Below are 23,687 nucleotides of genomic sequence, written 5' to 3' on the forward strand. Positions count from 1 at the left end.
ACTTTGTAGATGTTGAGCCGTATGCGAACATTACATAATTCGAGTACGCTCAACTATAAGGGGGTCAGGATCAGGGGGGGACAGGAGAGGTATATTTTCGGATAACAGGGATTTTTATGTTTGGTTTCTGCAGACTTGCTTGGTGTAGGAACGGTCATTTGCATAAAGATTCCGATCGATTTTGTCGATGTGTATCGGGTTTTTGGTTCTCGAACTCTGTTGGTGGATTTCCGGTGGAACGGCCACAATCTGATGAATTAAGAGTGTTGATGATTGCCTAAAGGGCCGAAACCGGTTCACTAAAGCTTGGTTCACATGAATCCGGAACATTCGCGGAATGCGGACAGCGGAAAATCGTTCAGCCAATCAGCGTTCTTCCGTAAGCGTTCTGTCCGTCTATCCGGACCGGATTGCATATTTTGATATTTTCCGCGCGTAAACGTCGTAATCATGACATTATTAACATTCATGACAGGGACAGAAAACAAAACAGAAACAGCAAAGCAAATATGTCCGTGGAGATGAACGAAAACGATTTTAACACTACGCTAATTGATTTTGTCCAAAGTTACCCCATTTTGTGGGATTATAAGCACCCTCAACACAAGGATAATAATGCCTTGATGAAGGCTTGGCTTGAGATTGCCAATCGAATGAAAACAACAGGTGATTAACACTATTCCGTCAACCATTCCGCAGCTGTGTCACTCGTCACATGTGAACGACAAGGAGTTTTCCGTGCGTAAAAAGCATTCATTCCGCACCCCGCGCTCCGTATTAATTCCGGATACATAAGAACCGAGCTTAAGGCTAAATAAACTCTTGCACGTAGCATACGCTTTTTACTGAACCACCCTGTGTTCTTCACCGTGCACACTTGGCATTACCCGCTAAGTAGAAAAAATAGCCTGTAAAACTCGGGCGTTTTTTGTTGTGGGCGTAGTTGTCCATATCGCCTCGTCCTCGTCAAATTTTCGTCCTTGTACGATAAGGACATCTTATTCACCCTTGGCAATGCGCGATAATTCCTCGGAAAAGGTTAACTTTTCGTTGAGATTTGAAAGCAAAAAATGCATTATTATTAAATGTTTGTAGAAAAACGAAACATTTTTCAGTGATATAAAAAAAATGTATTACAATAATTTAATAAAATCAACTTGAAATGGCATAAAAATATAGTTAGTATCAACAAATAACACAAATTCATAGTAGTTCAGACGGGCGAAGACGATCCGTTGCGCTGCCGTCTAACTGTGATGTACTTACACACAAAACAACCTAACATTAACTTACTATCCGTCACAGACTTGACTTTAGTGTGTTAATTTCACGTTTTTATCACATTCAATTAAAGATGTAAAATAATCGAATTTCAGCTACCAATTTGATTATCAATCTTCAAACACATCATCGTCGTCGCTGAACTTGGTCTTGTTTAGCACATCGACGGGCATCATTGTGTAACGTGGCGGTTCCATCCATATGGCGCTGGACGTCCTAGATATGAGAATGATTGATTGCATGATTATCAAAAAGTGTAATATACAACGTGTCCCATAAGTTTTAGTAAATAATTTAATGGCGGCTTTCAGGGATTAAAATAATTCAACACAACTTACCTCAGACTAACTGTCAACGGTAACAGAAATACAGGGAGTCAAAGTATTTAAATTTTTAAACAGTCTTTTTTAAATAACTCACAAACAACTTGAAATTTTTTGGTAAAATTAGATATTCGGGGGTTTTTGAGGATAACAAAATTGATTTTCAACTCAGTTTTAAGCCAGCGCGTAGAGGTCGCCACCAATTTGCTTTAAAATCGACAACACTTTTTTCTGATATAATCAAGTAACAACTGGAACCCGAATATCTGTTTCTCAATAATTTCTATCCAAAAACGGGTTATTTAGTTAGTCTCCCTAAAATCACCGGCAATTGCAATCATGTATCGCACCGAATACTTTAATTGCGAATATCTCGAAAACGGTTGATCTTAGGGATACCAACTAAGTATACCTTTTCTGTTGTTTCCCAGTGTGTCATTTCCCTTTACCATAAAAAGGTATGGTAAGATATATAAGGGGTCAAATAACTTTGGCCACCTGTATTTCTGTTTCTGTTAACATTTCATCTAAGGTAAGTTGCGCTTAATCGTATTATTAATGGGACACCCTATATACAATGTTCGAGTTTTTTTGAAGCAGAACTTTAATCACGTCTTCTACTTGCAAAAACAACACAACAGCCCAGTTTTTTTAACTATACAGGGTGATAAGATATTAGACTTAAATATCTAAGCCTTACGGCAAGTCGAACTGGCACCAACTACTATGGTCCATTATTTTAAAATAAACTCCATCGATCGATAAGATCTTTGTCTTTGCCTTTGTTTACTACATGCAGAACTGGCTAACAAAAAACGCTTTCTACAGTTTTGAGGAATATTTAGATTAAAGGAGATTCCATGAAATATAAGTGATACAATTGTATGTGCTATCTGCCGACTGAGATTTCATCGCAAGAATAAGGAATCAACTTTCGCTAGAAACAAAATTATTGTTACGATTTTCGAGTGGGTTTACACAAAGTCAATTTAACTCAACAAGAAATAAATTTATTTACACTTCGAAACACTCTGTACAATAATTAGTTCAGCTACCAAAAACACTACTACAATTCCACAATTATTCCACTATTTAAACTTTACCGCGTTCCCACATTTACTACTACTCGCCCACCGTCGAGATCGCTTCTTTTATATCCGGTAAACCACGTTCTAGAACCACTCTGAAACGCTTCGAAGATGCTTCTCGCTGTATCGCTATCTAACGGTGGCCTACTTTAACACGCGCCCGGCCAGATATTGCGGCGCATCGATTCCATCACGAATCGAGTGCTCGTTCAGAAGTATCGAGCATAGTAGGCCCAAACCGTAACACTGCCCCCCTCTTAAAGCTGATCGTCCCCATCCGCTTCATCTAGTCCCTCGTATTTCTTGAGTCTGTCCAGATGGACAATTTTCATCTTGCCTTTGGGGCTGCGTTGGACTCTGTACACGACGTCGTTTAACCTTTTTACCACATTGTAAGGTCCCTCCCAGTGTCGTTGCCATCTTTGACTTAATCCTTTGCTCCTCCTGGGTTGAAACATCCACACAGCATCACCTTCCTTATAATTGCCACCAGCTGGTCTGTGGTCCAGTGTCATCTTCATACGGCCGTTGTTTGATTTCATCTTCTCTCTCTCAAGTTCCCGAATTGTGCTGGATCTCTTCTGTAACAAACACTGGTCACACCGTTTACCGTTTTTATCATTCCTCAACGTCCTTTGTGAGGTTAATCCAGTAAAATCGATCTCTTATTCTAGCCAAAGTCTGGTTTACTCCAAAGTGTCCTCCTCCGCGACTGTCATGTAGTTCTCGCAGCACATTCTCTTTGCAGGAATTGGGCACTATTGTTTGGTAAACAAAGCGTTTTCCGTCTGGACTTTCCCATTTGCGAGTAATTAAGTCATCTCGCAGTCGAAGCGAATACTGTTGGTCCATATCTGGAAATCTGTTGCCAATCCGGTTTCAAATCCTTCTCCAACCATCTTCTGATTACTTTCAAATCAGAGTCTGAGCGCTGTCCTTTCATTATGTCTTCCTTAGAAACGCTGGTCTTCATTCTTTTTGTAGCCTCTTTATCGGTCACCTTCGCGATTTGACCAATCCTCCAACCATTATGAATTTGTCCTTTCCGGTACCTTAAGTCAGATATTGTGGCGCATCGATTCCATCCCGAATCGAGTGCTCGTTCAGAAGTATCGAGCATAGTAGGACCAAACCGTAACATTATTGTTATACAGGGTGGTCCAGTTTTAAATGTCAATAATTCACCATTCGATAGCCCATCAAAAAATAAGTTAACATACATTATGTCATTTTCATAAAAAATGCTTCTCAAGGAAAATACAGTCCATAAAAGTTCAGTTTAAAAAATCGGTTTCTTGTCTTAACTGTCAGACAGCTGGAGCAATTTTAATCAAATTTGGAACAAATACATATGAAATTTATATGTTTATCGAAACTGTCTCTGTGTGTTAATTTTTCTACCTTATCCTTATTTTTCAAAAATTTCAATTTTTTTTTACTTTACTTGTTCAATTTAACAAAATAAGTTTGTTTTTACGAGATAATTGAGTTCAAAGACCCAAAACCAACCCAACCCAACTTAAAAATTGTCTTGAAAACGGTGAAAATTGAACTAGGAAGCTTCAAAAATGTTTTTGCAGCCAGTTTTCAGTTTCCAGACAAATTGAAAGACTTTAGTTTTAAAAATTGACTTATTAACCAGTAAATTTACTTTAAAAGGGTGAAAATTGACTTGAGAGGCTTAAAAATTGTCTTTGTATACAGTTTTCAGAAAAATTGAAAGACTTTAGCCTTGACAATTGACTTGGAAACTGTAAAATTGACTTAAAAGCGGTGAAAATTGACCTAGGGAGCTTAAAAAATGCCTTTGTAGCCAGTTTTCATAGTTTCCAGACAAATTGAAAGACTTTAGTTTTGAAAATTGACTTATTAACCAGTAAATTTACTTTGAAACGATGAAAATTGACTTGAGAGGCTTAAAAATTGTTTTTGTATGCAGTTTTCAGACAAATTGCAAGATTTTAGCCTTGACAATTGACTTGGAAACTGTGAAAATTGACTTGAAAGGCTTAAAACTGTCTTTGTAGTCAGTCGTTATAGTTTTCAGATAAGTTGAAAAACTTAAGTAGTGAAAATGGAATTGTAGCCAGGAAAAACTAATTTATCTAGAATTTTTGAATACAAATTCACACATTTCAATATTTTAGTCATAAATACAGGATATTGACATTAGATTCATGAAAATTGACTTGAAGACTAACTTTTCAAGTTTTTTTACTTTGCTTTTCATTTTCTTAGAACTCTGGACTATTTTTAGGGCTTTAAAACTGCTTTCATCTTGAAAAATCGAGTTTTAGGGTTATCTTCACCAAGTTTTTGACATAGCAGACTTAAAAAACTATTTTTACATTTTCCATACGCTTAAACATGCCATTTTACGCTTTGTTCGTATTAAATTGACTTCTAGACGCTTCACTGTGCTTTAAGGCTCAAAAATCGAATTTCAAACTATTTTTTATAGTAAAAGTTGTTTCAAACTCTTCATTGATAAAATTAAACAATTTTCGCATTAAATGTTACGATATTAGTCTTGAACACTAATTATTAGAATTAAATTAGTTCGAAAATTCGGAAATGTAATTCTAAATTTCGAAAACTCGGATTAGTCTAAAAAATTGAACGCTAGTAAACATTACTCCAACAATCCGGTTTTTTGACTATTTTCAGTGTCAAAAATTAACTCGAAAACCTCACAGATGACCAGATTTGAATCCTTTTGAACCATTTTAAAGTAAAAAATACAATAACCCAAGTAGACATTTTTGTCAATTTTGAATAATATCCAGTGAGCGTAGAAAATAAAGACTATCCTCCTATATCGACGCGTCTAAACAATTTTGAAGAATGTCATTCACATCACATAACGAGTACTCATTTCATAATTGCTTGTTCCAAATTTGATCAAAATTGGTCAAACGGTCTGACAGTTGTAGCAAATTTGGAGGTCTGTGTCTTCCTTAGGAAACGTTCTTCAGGAAAATGGCATAATGCATGTCAACTTATTTTTTGATGGGCTATCGAATGGTGAATTATTGACATTTAAAACTGGACCACCCTGTATATAACAGCATAGCTGCACCACATTTAGAATATTATGCGACCCTTCTATACGGTCTACCTGCGTATGAAATTGACCGAATTCAAATTGTTTACAACCGTGCTATGAGAACTAGAATTTTGAATTACCAAACAAGAAAAAAAAACGATTAACATGACAACCGACAAAGTAAAACTCCCGCTTTAAATCCAAATAATATGCTTCGAGTTTGAAACACAAAACAAGAACTCACCTTTTCAGTTTCCGCTGATCGATACGTTCAAAAATCTCAATCAAATTAACTACAACTGGTTTCGCACAGAACATCGTATTCTTGAGCTTCTGGCCTGCAGACATCATAATTAATTGTAACTTCCTGGAACTACCTAAATCGTTAAAATAAACGTGTTAAGCTAGGCTTGCCGCTAAATACCGCGTAGAAACACAAACCTGTGCACCAGCTGGGACGTGTTACTGTCGTATTCTTATAGTTTGCATCATCCGAATCGTAGTCATCTGCTGTCAACATAGGCGGTTTGGTTGTCATGTAAATTGGTTTTTTCTCCAGTTTTAGGGTCTCTAGCAAACGTTTCTTCAGCTCCGTCCGTTTTCTTTCCTGTTCTTGAAGGTACATTTTATGATTTTCTTCGCGTTCCAGTTCTCGTTGCCTTAATTTGTCCTGTTTTGATTTCTGTATCTGTTGATTTTGTGTTACAATTATAAATACAAGAAAACTATAGTTAAGTAGTACCTCCAAGAGTTTTGTTTTCCTTTCTTTGTTGAGTTTGCAAAGCTGCTCAACTTGGTACGCGAGCGGTACCTCCATCTTTTTTGTTGCCCGTTCCAATTCCTGTTGTTTTCGGGCGTATTCCCGTGGATCTCTCGGACAGCTCTGCCCATAACATTAATTAAAACACGTATAGCCTGATTATTATAACTTTAATTGCACGTCATAACACAGGTGATTCTATTGCCAACTAGACATTTAAATTAGGCACCTTAAAATATGTTGGCAATAGTGTTGTCGCCTGTTTTCCGATTTTTTTGTTACCGAGCTGTTCCGATCACCGATTATCTCACCCGATCCCTATACGTCTCAAAGTTTGACGTAGATAACCACGTTTTCGTAATTTGTTGTGACTTGTGATTGTATTTTACGTTCCTGTGGTCATCGTTGAACGGTTCACTTGTGCACAACATTCCAACAACCTGCCATTTAGCTGTCTGTTATGCCAAACCCGTCGAATACTGGCTCCAAACAACTTTATTCTATTCGATTATTGCGTGAAGCTTAGGTCTACAGTTTGATCTAAAAATGTGTCTGCAGTACTAAAGCTAAGTACTACTATTTATTTATTAGCATTAGTAAGTCTATCCAACCAATAAAAAAACATAAATTGTTAAGTCTCTACCAGCAATTCGGTGTAACAAACATACGTGCTCTCTGTTCAGCGACTTTTGACTCTTTCGTCACATCCTTTAGGTCATTTCATTAGACAAAGATCGACAAAAATGTGTATTTATAACATCGTACTACCTATTCCCAGCTTGACGGATCAATTAATGCGTTATTTTGACGTTTTCATCAGTTTCGGAAATAAACAATGAGAGTCGCCTTAAAAAGTAGTTCTATGTTCAAAATACCTCTCAAGTATCTTATTCTATGAAAACTTCGGAAGTTGTGTGTAACATCTGAAGAGTAAAAAAACTGTGATTGTTACTTAAAGTTCAAGTTGAAAAAATTAATCGAAAAATTTGGTTCTTCTGCTTCAATCTTCGGAAATACCTTCTTGGTACTTTTCGAATTAAGAAACCCTTTTATTGGACATAAAATTAAAAAGTAGGTATATTTACTTTAATTTAAGATTTTACAGCATACATACTAATGTATTAAATTTAACAACATGCGTTTTGTGTAAGAGCAATCATAATCACTAATTAATAATTCAGCAAATTGTAAAGGGTCGCTTTTTAAAATTAAAAAAATAAAGTTGATGATGGCTGGCAAAAACCGAAACGTTGAATTTCAAATAAGATGATGTCAGGTTTTAGAGGGAAAAAAGTTGCAATGACAAAGTGTCAATAATAAATTTAAATTATCTCATGAAATAAGCTTGCAATAAAATAAAAACGTTTTTCCGAAATTTCGTATTTTTTCTGATATTTCCGGAATCGGATCGGATTTTTTTAAATGTTAAAACGGCATAAGATTGAACAAATTCCGCAACTTTGCCTGCGTTTAACTTTAACCACCTTACCGTTTTCGAGAACTAATAACCTATACTTAGACACAAATTTGTGACACTCTGTATAATTTAGTGTAGCCCCTGCCTTAAATTATAACCTAGAACCAAAGAATAGCTATTTGCTAGTACTATAGTCATTTTGACAATCAATCAAAATCACATTTAATTACCGACATACGTTTTTTGCTGGTGATTGTGACGAAAGAGTCAAAATTCGCTGAACAGAGAGGATCTCCATTATTAATCAAAGTTTATACACAAATGCTAAGTAAAACTCATCGGATCTCAAAATCTTGAATTCTCTCTCTCTCTCTCTCCAATGGCGCTACAGCCGAAATTGAGCCTTGGCCTCCTCTATCTTCCGCCTCCAACACTGTCGATCCAACGCCGCTCTTATCCAGGTTCTGACACCTATCAAGTTCTGCGCGTCTTCTGTCACTCCATCCTCCCATCTTTTCCGTGGTCTCCCTTTTGGTCTTCTGCCCTGCATTCTACTATTGAAGGCGTTTTTTGGTAGCCTGTTATCCGGCATTCTTACTACGTGGCCTCTGTAGTCTGACGAATTCTGAGATAGGTGCCTCCTTGAAAAGTTGGTAGATTTCATGATTATATCTTCTTCTCCATATCTCATTTTTATTTAGTGGCCCGAAGATCCGTCTTAGTATTCTTCTTTCAAACACCTCCAGTTTATTCTGTGAGTTCTTTGTCATGACCCATGTCTCGCATCCATAGCATAGTATCGGCCTGATGATGGTTTTGTATATCCTGATTTTTGATTTTCTGTGTATGATTTTGGAGCGGAATATATGGGACAGAGCGAAGTAGGCTTTGTTTGCCGATATTGTACCTCCGATTCCTCTGATCCTCTCGTGTTGAGTTCAACACCTAGATATGTAAAGCTCTGGACAGCATCCACGTTATCCTCTACTCTGTGGTAGTTTTCGTTTCCTCTTGTTCTTGCCTCGGTTAGTGTTTTTGTCTTTTGTGTATTTATTTCGAGTCCGATGTTTCTGGCCTCTCTCTTCAGTTGTGTGTATATTTCTGCCGCCTCTTCCGCTCTGCGGGTCATAATATTGATATCATCTGCGTAGGCGGCCAGTTGAACCGATTTGTTTGTTAATAAGTTTGAGGTTAAACAGTGTCGGTGCGAGTCCGTCGCCCTGTTTTAATCCTTTGTTTATTAAGAATATCTCCGTCGTTTCGTTTTGTATACGTATTGTTGCCATCGTTTGTTCCATTGTTGCTTTTATTAGTCGGATATATTTGGAGGGGATGTTGAAACTGCACAGTATCTGGTACAGTCGGTCTCTGTTAATGGAATCGTATGCTTGTTTAAAGTCAACGAAAATATTGTACAGGTCTATGACGTGTTCCCAGGACTTGTTCAGGATTTGTTTCACCGTAAAAAGCTGATCAATTGTGGATTGTCCTTGCCTGAAGTCTGTTTGGTATTGGCCGATAATCTCTTCGGTGATGGGCTGAATGCGTTCATTCAGTATATGTGTGAAAATTTTGTAAGCCGAACACAGTAGTGTTAATTGTCCCCTTTTTTGTAAATTGAGCAGATAATTCCTGTTTTCCATTCGCTAGGAATCTAGTCTAGGAAAATCTTGAATTTGGGGTATCGTAAATACGCTTCCCTCACTCTCAATACTCCAAAAGTTTAATTAAACCAGTAAAAAACCACTTAGACATTTCCGCAAATGCAATTCAAAAAACATTCACGCCGGTTCTGACATTAAATGTCACATTTGAAAGAAAAATAGTATTAGTTCTTTAATTTTGGTTCACTTTTCATAACTTTGACAACGCCGCTCATTTTCACCTTGATGACGTGCAATTAAAGTTATAATTCTCAGGATATATAATCAGTTTGGGTCGCTTTATAGGCCCAGTAAAATTAGAGTTTCACCTCGGAATGAGAGATACGAAGCTGGAAACTCATCCACAGGGTGTCCCTATACTGTATCATTAGCATTACTTTGATTTAAGGAGGTTGAAGAGGTGTCAGATTGGTATAGGCTACTGGGCAATCCGATTTTATAATTCTCTTCATGCGCATGTCAAGTAGTTGGAGATGATTATAATATGGAAATTTATAAGTCAGCTGATCGGAAGAAGCTGTCAACGGTCAGAGAGCCATAGCCAATGAAACTACTGAAAGTCATCTACGTCATACACCCGGCCAAACCGTCGATTTGAATTTATTAACGCATTTTAAAAGTACTGTAAATTACCAAAAGTATTTTTTTTATAAATAAATTACAAATTCCCGATTTATGTGTGTATTGAAACGTGGTATTACGTTATGTGGGATGAGCTCATTGTAAAACACCGACTTTTGACCGTGGATATAATTTAGTGACTATTGCGATAACATTCAAAAAAGTGTACATGAGTTTCTAGCTTCTTATCTCACATTTTCGCTTTGCTTGCTTCTGGGAATGGACTATCATGGTAGAATATAAAACAAGTAACATTTCAACTGTACCTGAGTTTCGGATCTGTCTTTAGATTGCTGAGGGAAAAACCTGTTGATCTTCGACGTGCTGACACTTTTCGAAATCGGTATATTGGACGAAAACGTCGACGTTAACAGTTTCGTTTTTTCCTTTACGCCAGAGTTGATCAATTCAGGCAGTTTATTTCCGCCTGTCTTTACCGAGTTGTCCATTTTCGAAATCGGTATATTGGACGAAGACGTCGGCGTTAACAGTTTCGTTTTTTCCTTTACGCCAGAGTTGATCAATTGAGGCAGTTTATTTCCGCCTCTCTTTACCGAGTTGTCCGTCCCGGACTGCAGGTTTTCAAACGCTTCCATCTTCTTCTTAAGTGCGGTTTTCTCATAACGACTGGAAACTTGCGTGGTTGAGTTGTGCTTTGACAAAGCTTCTTTTGAAGGCGGCGTTCTTTCCTAAACATATAAAATGAGTTACATGAAGTCATTGGACAACAAAGCTGGTTAAATCGAAGAAAAGGTGGTAATTCGACACGTAAAACCGTTCGTGTAAGACTGAACGACAATAACATCCACACATTAAGTAGACTTTTAAAAAAACGCTTAAATGAGTCAAAAAGCTAATGCTAAAGCAAAATCTGGTCTGTGTCTACAATGTTTAATGTCCGACTTTCATTCTTTAATTTTTTACTTTCTTTGAAAATAAAAATTCGAGATTTAAACAATTTTATTTAAAAAATGGTCCCTCAGCTGAAGGCATTATGAAAAATAACGCCCTAGGGCATTATTTCTTCGATAATTGACCTTAATAGGTGTTATTATTGATGAAATAATACCCCTGTCGGACATTAATTTTGTTAATGTGTCACTGTACTGCTACTCTATACCGAATAAAAAAAGTTGAAATTCAAGCTGACGACTCCTATTTTACCAACATTTCTAAGAAAATGTCGGTCAGTAAAACCAAAATAACCGTAATTATGAAAAACAAAATAAGAGAACAAATGTATGCTGAAAAAGAATATGTAACAATGGCAAATTTGAGAAAAACAATTAATTGACCAAATTGAAGAGCATTTTAACGATTCCATTTCTGCTTTGCGAAGATGATGTAAAAGCATTGGTTTTAAATGGAAAAGGACTAGTAACCGCCAATATTTGATGGAACTTCCTGACATCCAGATGAAGCGACTGAAAGTTTTGAGGCAGTTTGTTTTTGAACACCTGATTTTTTGAATGAAACTTGGATTTATAGCAAGGCTCACAAGCACATTCAAGTTCTACTAAACGCACTCCAGGTAATTTAATGAAGTGAAATTCCACTAATTTTTCCAAGCATTTGCAGGTTAAAATTTGTGATCTAATTCAAGACATGGCGTGTTTTTTCACCTGCTTGACGTCATTCTCAAAGTTTAAACTTCAACTGGTGGACATACGTCAATAAAACTTCCTTCGTGGACCCCCCAACTAACAGGGGGGAGGTTGGCTTCTGCTCCCTTTATGGTTGCAATTTTGTCTGACTCTAAGTCATCCCCAGGCAGGCCTCTCAGTGCCTCGGTATACAAATCGATTGGCTGTCTTGTGTGGATTCTGGGCTTTACTTCCTCTTTGATATGAGCTATGCCAAGAGTTTTTGATATGTCTCTGATATGTACGGTGCCCATAGTTAAAGAAAGACAACACAACCAATCCAATAATGATCAATCGGCAAAGGATTAAACTCGGTAAGGATATCAAATACATGGGAATGTTTCTGGATAACAGGCTAAACTGGAACAAACATGTGGAGCACTGTGCAGATAAAGCGCAAAGGGGTTTAAATTTAATAAAAACCTTCTGCAAAGTATGGTGGTCTACAAAGGAATTGTAAGTTCACACTTGGATTATGGATCATTCCTTTTTAAACCAATAAACAAAAAAAACTCATTTATAATGGAAAAAATTCAGAATCAAGGTGTCAGAATAGCATTGGGGTGCATGAGATCAACCCCGACAAATGCCTTGAGAGCAGAAGCAGGAGAGTTAACACTCAAAGCTAGAAAACAATTACTTGCAACAATTTTTTTTCAAAAATAATCAAAATAGAATAACATCCAATTATTCCAGTGTTGAAAAGTATAGTAAAACATAAACAAAAAAATGTCAATTATTGGAAAGGTGAAGAGGTTCCATACTTGGTGGAATCTTATAAACATTTTTTCCCATACAAAAATCGCTTGTACAAAAGCCATACCATGCTTTGAGATAGATCCAGAAATCCAAATACAGCCCATTCCTCAAATTAACCTCCTCATTCCAAAATCTGATGATGCTTCAAGAATGTTCAGGGAAAGAACAGAGAGACTGAGAAAAGACAATATCTTTATACAGGGTGATTCCAAAGTTGGTGCTTTCCTTTCACCTGCGAATAGGGCTTCAAAAAATAAGGTTTTTTTTCCATTGACCCTTTTTGGTGAAATATGAACAATAACGAAGATACAGGGTGTCAAAGTTTTACTGAAAAAAAAACAAAATAAAAAATAACTTAAATTTAATTTTAACTAACTACAGGTTATTTCTTATCAACAGATATAAACAAAAACAAAAGATTTCAGCCGCCTTTGAACTAAGTTTTAATAATTTGATATTTTAAATTAAAACAGCATTAAATTTTAGGCACGCATTAAGACGGTTTTTATTTTTTTACTCGAAAGCGGTGCGTCGTAGCAAAAATTAATAAAAGGGGTTTTATTTTTAGAATTGAACAAGGAATTCAATAATAAATTTTATGTTGAAAAAAAAACCAGTAGGGTAATATTTTTTTTCGAAAATTTTTTAAAAAAATTATACGCGCGCCACTTGTAAGCGCAAGAAAATTTTTGTTTATTAGAAAATTTCCTTTTCACGTAGCTACTGACACCTACAAAATTTTGTCTAATTACTTCAAGTGGTTTGGACAAAATCATTACATTTGTATTTTCTCAGCCAAAGTTTTGCTGTACACCCTGTATCTTCGTTATTGTTCATATTTCGAAAAAGCGTCAAAGAAAAAAAAAACCTTATTTTTTGAAGCCCTATTCGCAGGTGAAAGGAAAGCACCAACTTTGGAATCACCCTGTATACACAGATGGCTCAATAAAACTTTAGTTTGACAGTTTAGGACACAACTTGTCATTTTTGACGTAGACAGTTTGACACTGTGTTGCTAACATGTGGTCCTGCTGAACGGTCTCATTTAATCTGTAAGATAATGTTGCCGTCTAATTTTAATTTATTTTTAAAAACCAACAGGTGATTTACACTTTGTCCTGAAGATGACCCAAATAAAGGGGTCAAAACGTCGACTACAGTAAAAAAACTCCTGTATTTTATTTGGCCGTAACACACCAACAAATACTTTAAACGTGCAAATTAATAGTAATCTAACTTCTCATTCGCATTGGTTTTAGTGTATTAATGTGTAAATTTAATTGAATTTTTTTGTGAAGCGAGCGGTGGTTAGGCAGCTGTTGAGTAAAACAAAAAAAAAAACAGGTTTTAAACTTAAAACCTTAAACGTTTCAGGTAAACGCTAAAACATCCAAATAGAAGCTTTTGACTTAGAGCTGGAACTTTCAACTCCGGATCAATTTATTCTGAGAATAATTACTATAAAAATGACAGAACTGACCAACAGTAGCGTCTGATTTCACAGTTTCCATAGAACTTATCTTTGGAATAAAATTATGCTCAAGTTAAGGGCATCGGTAAAGCAAAACCTCTTATGGGAGATTCAATGCATTTTATGACAATCTTTTAACCCAAATTAAAAAAAAACTAGGCTAGGTATTGCTGTTTTTTAAACGGCATATGAAAGAAGACACTTGCTAGAATGTGCGAAAGTCAATATAATTTTAATAGTACGTAAATTAAAATATTTAGAAGCATTTTATCAAAATGATAAAATTACCATAATTTTCAAGTCACTATTTTTCCTACCTGCAAAACTTTTTTGGTGACAAAAATAACTTTCGCACATTCCCCAAACCTTTAGCTACTTAATAAAAAAAAATCACGTAAATAAGTTAAAAATTAAAGTCGTAATTTGGGTTAAAAGATAGGACTAAAAAATTGCTCGAATTAAGGAGCGGAAATCTTGCATCTTTGTTCCATATCACTCTAGGAGCCTCGTCGCTTAAACAGTAATGTCTGTGTTAACACTGCCGTAGTTTTATCGACAGAAACAAAGAACGAACACTGTTTTTTATATATTTTTCTACACGTAGGCCAAGCATCGCGATCGAAAAACGTAAAGTCTTTACCGATCCCCTTAATCACACTTTTTAGTGTACCAAAACATTGAGAAGCACTGATCCTTCGAATTGTGATGTCATTATTGTTTTTCGACAAACGACCATCATTTTCGCGACTAACTGACCGTTACATTATTTTGTCTGTAAGTGACAACAAATAGACATATTACCCTGGAAAACGTGAGCTAAAATGGTGGTGGATGGTGGTTTTACCATCGTCATGTTAGTATTACGAGAAATTCTTAATTTTATTTTTTGATGTACTTTGATTCAATTCGAGACAAGTACAACATCGCAAAAAAGTAAAAAAACTCACCTCGTTAATAGATTCATCATCGGTGAACGATTCGCATTGATCATTATTATCCAACTGGTGCCGTTGCTCTTCTGGGTTCTTTTTCGTTTCCGACATATTATATTTCGGTAAGGCAAATTTATAGTTTGCCTGTACCGTTTCTCGTTGAAAACTGACAAAAGCGCTACCTAACCACATTTGTTTAAGTAAAAATAAAGAGCGGCTAACAAACCAGTACAAACCCATTGTAGAACGCGCGTCTTCGCAGAAGGTCTGCCTGGGAGAGTTGGCTAAGGGCTGTGGGGGATTGGACTTGCTCTTCTTTGTTTTTTTGTCTTGAATTTCTTCCGCATCTTCATCGCTAATTGGTCGCGTTCTTTTTGATTTACTTTCCCCTTCTTCATTTTTTAGTTTTTCTTCAGTTTCTTTTTCTAGAACTGTCACTGAAAATTGAATGCCTAGATTAAGACTGGTAAAATAATGGAAAACATGCGAAATCAAGAAAATTATCGGTAATTTTAAAGCTCTCGTGGTGTTACTTCCAAATATACCTAAATAGGGTAGTATACAGGGTGGTCCAGTTTTAAATGTCAATAATTCACCAATCCATAGCCAATTAAAAAATAAGTTTTCCTGAAAAGTGCTTCCTAAGGAAAACACAGCCCTTCAAATTTCTGTTTAAAAAATCGTTTTTTTTGTCATAACTGTCCGACCGTTGGAGCAATAATATATAATATAAATAATTGATCAAATTTGGAACAAGCACTTTATTACACGTTATTACGGTCAAAGACCCAAAACTAACCCAACCCAACTTAAAAATTGGAAACGGAAAATTCACTTAAGAAGTTTAAAAAATATTATTGTAGCCAGTTTTCATAGTTTCCAGACAAACTAAAAGACTTTAGTTTTGAAAATTGAATTAGAAAAGATAAAAATTTCAGAAGCTTAAAAATTGTGTTTGTAACCAGTTTTCATGCAAATCGAGAGACTTTAATACTAAAAATTGACTTGTAGACATAAAAACTACTTTTTCAAAAATTTTTTACTACAAATTCATACATTTAAACCTTAAAAATTGACCCCAAAATGTGACTGAACTAATGAAAAGTGACATCAGAAGCTTAAAATTTGCATTTGAAGTAAGTTTTCATAATTTGAAGACAAATTTCAATATTTTAGTCTTGAAAATAGTCTTAGATGCAGGACATTGAAATTAGATTCATGAAAATTGTCTTGAAAACTAACTTTTCGAGCTTTTTACTTTGCTTTTCATTTTCTTCGAATTCTGGACTATTTTTAGTGCTTCAAAACTGCTTTCAGCTTGGAAAATCGAGTTTCAAGACTATCTTCACCAAGCTATTGACATAGCAAACTTAAAAAACAATTTTTACATTCTTCATAGACTTAAAATAGCATTTCAAGCTTTGTCACTATTAAATCGACTTCTAGACACCTCAGTGCTAAAAATTCGGGTATTTCTTAATAAACTAGACTGTTTTTAGTGTTTTAAGGCTGTTTTCAGTGCCTCAAATCGAGTTTCAAGACTATCTTTACAAAGTTTTTGACTTATCAAGCCTAAAAGCCAGCTTGTCCACTGACCATAGTCTTGAAAATGTTATTTCAAGCTTCTTCACTATTAAATTGACTTCTACACTCATAGGTGCAATAAATTGTAGCATCTCTAAGAAATTCAGACTGCTGTGCTTTTTAAGACTGAAAAATCGAGTTTAAGACTATTTCCAAAAGTCAAGTTTCTTCAGTAATAAAAGTAAAAAATTTTGGTACCAAATGCTACAATAATAGTCTTGAGAACTAATTTTTAGAAATAAAATAGTCCGAAAATTTAATTTACTTCTAGACTTGCTGTCCAGTCCTGAAAATTGAGTTGTACACCAATTAAAGTCTTGAAAATATACTTTTGGACTCTCTTTAGTCCTAGTAAGGTTAGTTCTAGCATTAAAAGTCAACTTTTATATTATTTTTAGTAGTAAAAAATGAGTTTCATGCACAATACAATCTTTGTCTTGATTTCCGGACGTTTTTTACTTCTTGAATGCCAGTTTCAGACACTCAACCAGGATGGCAGTCTGAGAAAGCGAATCATAAGACCATTCCTAGTAGTAAAAAAGTTTTTAGACTACTCAGTACAAATTTGGACTTTCACAAGTCTTGGATGTTCAGTTTTAAACTATAAAACGATTTTTTAAATTGAAATTTGTAGGACTGTATCTTCCTTAGGAAACGTTTTTCAGAAAAAATGACACAATGCAAGTCAACTTATTTTTTGATTGGCTATCAAATGGTGAATTATTGACACTTAAAACTGGACCACCCTGTATAACACAGTTTTTTTACTATTGCAACTGATTTCATGTAGATGCGGCAACGCTGGAATCACCAAAATATTTTAGATGTATTCCTTATGGCCATATTTCATTTCTAGTTTACTAGATACAGTACCTCGCATTCTTAGTTGGCCACCCTGTATTTGCGATCATTTATGTTTAACTTTTTACACTGTAAGTGATCAGTAGGGGTACTATGTAACTTGATAGATATAGAAACAGAGATTTAAACAAGGCAGACTTGTAGTAGGACATGCAAGTCAAAGTGAGATAAAGAAAGAAATTTCTTTTCTATTCAACTAAACACTGATTTTCTTACCTGTTGTGTTCTCATCCACAATCTTCGTGGAAGAAGCGCCAACTTCTTCCAAGTTTGATGCTTCTAGTTTGCTGGCGTCCCCATCCACATCTTCCGTATTCTTGGCTGATACAATACTCAAATTTCACAACGTATAACTTAACGTAAAACGGACAACCGACCTTTCCTTATCGTTTTTGTGGTGCGTATTTCAGCTTCAGGCTGAGGCACTTCTTCAACTGACTTGCCTTTTCTGATCGTTTCAGTTCCAGTGCTGCGCGTCTGAGCTACGTTTCTTGTGGCTGCTCGTGTTTTGGTTCGCGTTTTTCCTGGAATGAATACGTCTTTGACCGCTTCCACGTCTTTTTTCGCTATTGTGCTGGCAAAAAATACAACTTTAAAATTTTAGTTGGCTTTGAATTAATGAGACGTTTTATGAAGATTACTGGACAGTACTTGTCACAATGAAGAAAAACGAGGCAATATTATTTTAAAGCTTTATCACAAAATTGATACACAAAAGTTAATAATATGAGAGCAAGCCAACTGTAAATCAGTAAGACAACACCCGCACATAACTTTATTTAGTTAAAACTTGACCAAAACATGGTGTGTGTTTATAAAGATTAAACTTGCACTTAACATTATCAAAAATGAAGTTCCAAAAATGATGACAAATCTCTTCTTTTGATTAACTATGTTTAACGTGCTATAATAAAGTATTTGACAAGTACTGTCCAATAATGACGTTTCATAAAACGTCTCATTTAAGAACTTTGTTCTATTCGTGAATAAAAAATGGTTTAAGTCCCTTGCTGTATAAATAACTATTATGACGGTTGTGTTAATTTTGTGTCGGTTGTCGTGTTTGTGTAGTTTCTCCTTTTTTCTTTAATTAAGTTGCTTAAGTATATCATATCAAATTAGGTATTACATTTTCCTACAACACAGGTCTCGATGTCTATGCCTGTCTAGAAAGACAGTGTGTAAAAACTTTGTGACATCTTTTGAGCCCGAAACATGTAATCATCTGGTCTTTAGGTTTGGAAAAGCATTCAGAAATACATTTTAGTGGAGAAAATTACGTATTATTCTCCTTTGGCATTCATACACCTTCACTGTGTGATTATAGACTTCTACTTCACATTAGGAACTTAAACTTACTTTATAAAAAATGTCCACAAAAGTTCACAGTCATCAACAAGTTAGTTGGATGTAATTTTTAAAATTTGGACAACTAAAACAACATTTACCTTCTTGTAGTTCTAGCCACAGACTCGTTTCCATTCTCCTCAGTCAAGTTGACAACAGGAACAGGCACACTTTGGAATATTACACCACTCTCTTTCATAGTAGACTGGTTTTTACTCTTTGTCCTGGTAGTTCTAGTGGTAGACACTCGTTCAGTTTTGATTGCCTTCTTCTTCACTGGTGGCACCCACGTAGGTGCTGGCATGTCTTCATTTAACACATTTTTATTCTCCTTTTCGCTGTCTTCTTGTAGAGGAGTTAAAGAAAGTTTCTCTAACTTTACGGAGATATTAGTACTTATAGTCGAGGCAGTAGTGGTTTGATTTGCTTTGCTTTCTTCCAGACCTGGTTCAACGTGAAGTAGAGGGTGTTACGGGTGATCAAATAAGTCTTACCTTGGTTTGCCTCTGATTTAAAACGTGTGGAGTCAAGCTGTCCTGATTTAATGCACTTTCTCAACTCCTTCAATTCTTTTTGTTGAACCTGTGATTCAACCATTAAACAAAGGAAAAAATAAGTGAGTAAAGCCTTCAAACCTCCTGTAACTCTTTGATGGCCTCTTCAGCCTTAGTTAAGATACTGACTGGATTCTTCTCGTAATATTGTTTAAAAGTATCGAGCAGCAGATCATAGGCCCAATTTGACTTAGCCATTTTCAGGCAGCACTCAAACTGAAGGACCCACTAAAAGCAGTGGGAGTTTTTTTAATAGCTTGAAGTTGAAATTAAGCGCCTTACGTCGCGTCGGATCTTTGGTTCCGCCTCCTTAGTAAAGTAATGAAGTTAGTAACACATCCCAACAAAGGAATACAACTCTTATCGCTCCAGCCTGTGGAGAAGCCTCAGGTAAAAGGGATGGTGATGAAAATCTGGAACTGACCCAGAACACACCAGACTCTTAAAAAAATGTTTTTTATGCGGAAAAGTTTCTATCTTTTCTCGACAATGAATCAGCCGAGAAATAGACAGTTTTCAGAGTCGTATAATAAAAATATCTTCTTGCCATCCCGAAAACCGTTGATCTGAGGGATACCAACTAAGTATACTTTTTTTATTACGAAATATTGGATAACCGATACTCGGATTTCAGTTGTCACTTTGCTTTACCAGAAAAAAGTTAGAGCTATCTCAAAGCGAATCATTTCTTGTAGATGACACCCTCTATAAGCTGGCTTGAAACTGAGTAGATAAACAAATTTGGCACCCTTGAAAACCCTCGACTACCGAATTTTAGCAAGAAGTGGATTGCAAGTTATTTACAGTGCATTTTAGAAAAATAACTTTGACCCCCTTTATTTCTGTTTTGGTTAACTTTTCATCTAAGGTAAAGTTGAATGAAATTGTATTATTTTGACTCTATAAATACGCATTTAAGCTATTTACCATTACTTATAGACTGCTTGAAAAGCACTTTGGAGTTTCTGTAGTGTTTTGAAATCTTTTTAGATTACTTTAGAAGCATTGAAGGTTCTGGACTGCTTTTAAGACATGTGAATTTAAACTTTTGGAAGCTTTTAAACTGCTTTAAAAGCATACGGAAGCTTTTAGACTGCCTTGAATTGTTTTAAAAGCTTCTAGACTACTTGAAGATTATTTGGAAGCCTTTAGAGTGTTCTAAAAGCTTTTGGAAGCTTCTAAACTGTTTTGAAAGACTTCAGACTGCTTTTGGAGTTTCTGTAGTATTTTGAAATCTTTTTAGACTACTTTAGGAGCATTGAACGTTCTGGACTTCCCTTTAAGACATGTGAATTTGAACTTTTGGAAGTTTTTAAACTGCTCTAGAAGCATACGGAAGCTGTTAGACTGCCTTGAAATTTTTTGAGAGCTTCTAGACTAGTTAAAGATTATTTGGAAGCCTTTAGTGTTCTAAAAGCTTTTGGAAGCTTCTAGACTGTTTTGAAAGACTGTAGACATATTTTGGAGTTTATGTAGTGCTTTGTAAGCTTTGCAAGGCATTTTAGAGGTTTTATAGTGTTTTGGAATGTTTTTACATTTTTTTTTTGAAAAATATTTGGAAATTTTTTGGTCAGTTTAAATTTGTAAATTGATATATTTTGCAGCCTGTTTTTGCAATATAGCAATTTTTTGTCAAAGCAGTTATTAGTTTACTTTATTTTTAAAAACTTGAAAAGCTTGTTTTGTAAAAAACTAGTTAAACCATACAAATATAGCAGAAAATGAGCACAAAAAACTAAAATATGCACAAAACGAAGAAAAAAGCAAAAAAAGCATCAACAAAATCTGTCAATGACCTGTTTTTGCATAAATTGTTCACATTAGATGTCAAAGGTTGGATGCTTTTATTATTTACAAAAAGCAAAATTTCTAGAAATCCGGACTCTAGTTATTACTATTTTGGAATATAATTACTTATTCTGTAAATAAAAATAGTATTGAGCAAGGATTTTTAGTTATTGTAAGTTACAATTTGTAATTATAATTTTTTATATTTTAAAGAGTAAAATTTAATTAGACCCTTGTTTTGTTAATTATTTCTGCTGGATTATCTTCTGTGAAATCATTAATCATTGTATTTAGATTTAAAAACACTACATTTTTAATAAACTACTTTCAAAAAAGTTGACCATGTTTTTAAATTTCTGCCCCACAGTGTGACACTAGGAAAACTGACTAGGTATGTCACTGGGTTCTATTTTATAAAAGTATGTTTGTTTCATGTTTAGCCTCTTCAAAAAGTTTAAAGATCTGAAATAGGGGTAGGACTGCAGCACTTCAAAAGTACCTAATATTTTTCAATTTTCCTATGTATCTTAAAAACAGAAAAGTATCAAAAATAGGACACCCTGAAGAAGTTGTACCCTGTTTGGTAACAATTATTGTTGTGATCAACAATTGTACCTTATCATAACTGCTTCAGCACTGTTCAACTTAATATTGATCTAATTTTTACTTTTTCTCAGGGAACCACATACATTTTGTAACTTTAGTTACCATAGAATCTAGGCAATAGATGCAAATTGCCTTTTTGACTTAACATATTAACATGTTGACCTTTGGAACACTACACTATTAACAGTATAAGGGCCTCAGAGAGTTAGTTTCATAAAAAAAAACAGAAAACTAATCCTTTCCCTTATTGGCTTTATTTCAGCTTCATTATGGACATCAATCGGATTAAGAACATTATGTGAGCTACTAGCTCACCTGCTAGCTGCCAATTGCCAACAGACAAAAACGAGAAAGTGAGAGTGAGAGCTGCAGAATTCAATACATAAACACAGTATTCAGGATGATTATGAAATTTCAACATAAAAATATCAAAAATACCCGAAAAACAAGTAGGAATAATCTGTAATTATTACCACCTAAACACTAAATTCACTTGGTTTGGTTGGTCAAACTGTTTTCATTAAAAGCTTTGACATAAAAGTTTGTTAAAATAAATGTGAAACCACCATTACCATCACTTTACTAGCAAAGAAATTTAACTTAAAAAGTAAACTAATTGCCTAGGAACTAAATTACCTGTCTAATCCAATCGGGATGATATCAGTACACGATGATCGAACACTTATTAGAAAATTAAGCTTAATCGAAAGGAGGCAAATAACACAGGATCAAATTGAAGGAAATGGCAGTCATTTCCTCATATATTCTACTGATGTGAAGGCAGCAAACCAGCATTCCAGCAAGCTGGAGATGCACGATCGGTCAGTGGCGTCGGACTTATTTTTTTCTTCATCTAAAAGCTGTTGAATAAACATTGTGAGAAGTTCTTTCACTATCTATAGGACACTTTAGAACAACATATTTGCATACCTTTATTTCCAGCATTCTCCTTTTATATCTATAATTCCATTTACATCCGCACAATCAACAACAAAGCCAACAAACAGGCTTGTTTACGTGCTTTCAATAGTACTATTCCTATTCCATAATAATAATGTGACAAAATGCCCTTTGGTACGTTAGTTTTTGTCCATTTTCTCCAAAACTGTCCACCGGCCCAACATGCGGTTTATAGGGCACCTAATGACGTATCGTTCAAGGGTAGTGAGAACCCCTTACACCACGTAGAGACGGAGCAAACTGCACAAAAGTTGAAATTTTCAAAATCTAGTTTTTGTCCATTTTCACCAAAACTGTCCACCGGCCCAACATGCGGTTTAGGTAGGTTTATAGGGCACCTAATGACGTATCTTTCGAGGGTAGTGAGAACCCCTTACACCCCGTCAGAGGGTGGCAATTTTAAATTATCTACTCTAGCAAGCCGGAACATCATTTAGATCGAGATTCGAGATCGAGAAAAACTGCGAGAAAAGCTGTTCAACGGCCCTTTAGGTAGGTTTATAGGGCACCTAATAACGTATCTTTCAGAGGAGAGGGTGAAAATTATGAATTTTATGCACTTTAGAGATTAAAAGTGCACTTTTAATCCCTCATTTAGGAATAAAAGAGACACTTTTAATCCCGCAATGTCTTGGACTTCTTCGGCTTATAATGGTCATTCTGCCTCTTTAAAAATGCCTGGAGTTTACTGTATTTGCTGATGTCGACGTTTGCTTCAGATATTATCGTGGCTTTGATCATGGAATATTGGCTCCATAGAGAAGATGCCTTGAACTTCTTAGACTTCTGCAGGAAGTAAGCCAGAAGCACCTTTTCATCCGTAAAATTCTCTGCATTCTGTTCAACGCACCATTTTTGGTAAACAAGAAACTGTTTTTTGTAAGCCTCGCGAGATTTTTCTGGAAGAAGGCTAGCGATGGCCTCTTGGGCGGCCTCTTCAATGTTCATTTTCAAAAAATACGATTTTTCTGGACTCACCGTT

At 35.4% G+C, this 23,687-nt stretch overlaps 1 protein-coding gene across 5 annotated transcripts; it reads right to left on the reverse strand.

The window, feature by feature from the left end:
- Positions 1-1,107: 1,107 nt before the first annotated feature.
- On the reverse strand, positions 1,108-22,832 carry LOC145727704 (uncharacterized). 5 transcript variants are annotated; one of them, XM_081977514.1, is made up of 15 exons: positions 22,676-22,831; positions 22,382-22,598; positions 19,634-19,770; positions 19,433-19,579; positions 19,292-19,379; positions 18,899-19,241; positions 17,828-18,024; positions 17,667-17,771; positions 15,242-15,442; positions 15,021-15,187; positions 10,467-10,889; positions 6,481-6,621; positions 6,180-6,426; positions 5,983-6,115; positions 1,108-1,497 (listed from the first exon to the last, which is right to left on the reverse strand). In XM_081977514.1, the coding sequence occupies exons 4-15, from the start codon at positions 19,547-19,549 to the stop codon at positions 1,392-1,394; spliced, it is 2,268 nt and encodes a 755-aa protein (XP_081833640.1). In that variant the 5' UTR covers positions 19,550-19,579; positions 19,634-19,770; positions 22,382-22,598; positions 22,676-22,831; the 3' UTR covers positions 1,108-1,391. The 5 variants fall into 5 exon arrangements, with proteins under 5 accessions (XP_081833640.1, XP_081833641.1, XP_081833639.1 ...); XM_081977515.1 differs by having other exon boundaries at positions 19,433-19,764; XM_081977513.1 differs by having other exon boundaries at positions 19,433-19,770.
- Positions 22,833-23,687: the final 855 nt, after the last annotated feature.

This window comes from Ips typographus, linkage group LG4, assembly GCF_016097725.1.
Source record: "Ips typographus isolate SLU linkage group LG4, UJ_Ityp_2.0, whole genome shotgun sequence".
Classification (NCBI taxonomy): Eukaryota; Metazoa; Arthropoda; class Insecta; order Coleoptera; family Curculionidae; genus Ips; species Ips typographus.

Excerpts from the sequence above, each read along its gene's own strand:
- LOC145727704 (XM_081977515.1), bottom strand. The coding sequence starts at position 19,549 with ATGGCTAAGTCAAATTGGGCCTATGATCTGCTGCTCGATACTTTTAAA. Across the intron at positions 19,380-19,432 it reads CCATCAAAGAGTTACAGGAG|GTTCAACAAAAAGAATTGAA; the intron begins GTTTGAAGGCTT and ends GTTGAATCACAG. Across the intron at positions 1,498-5,982 it reads GATCAGCGGAAACTGAAAAG|GACGTCCAGCGCCATATGGA; the intron begins GTGAGTTCTTGT and ends TCTCATATCTAG.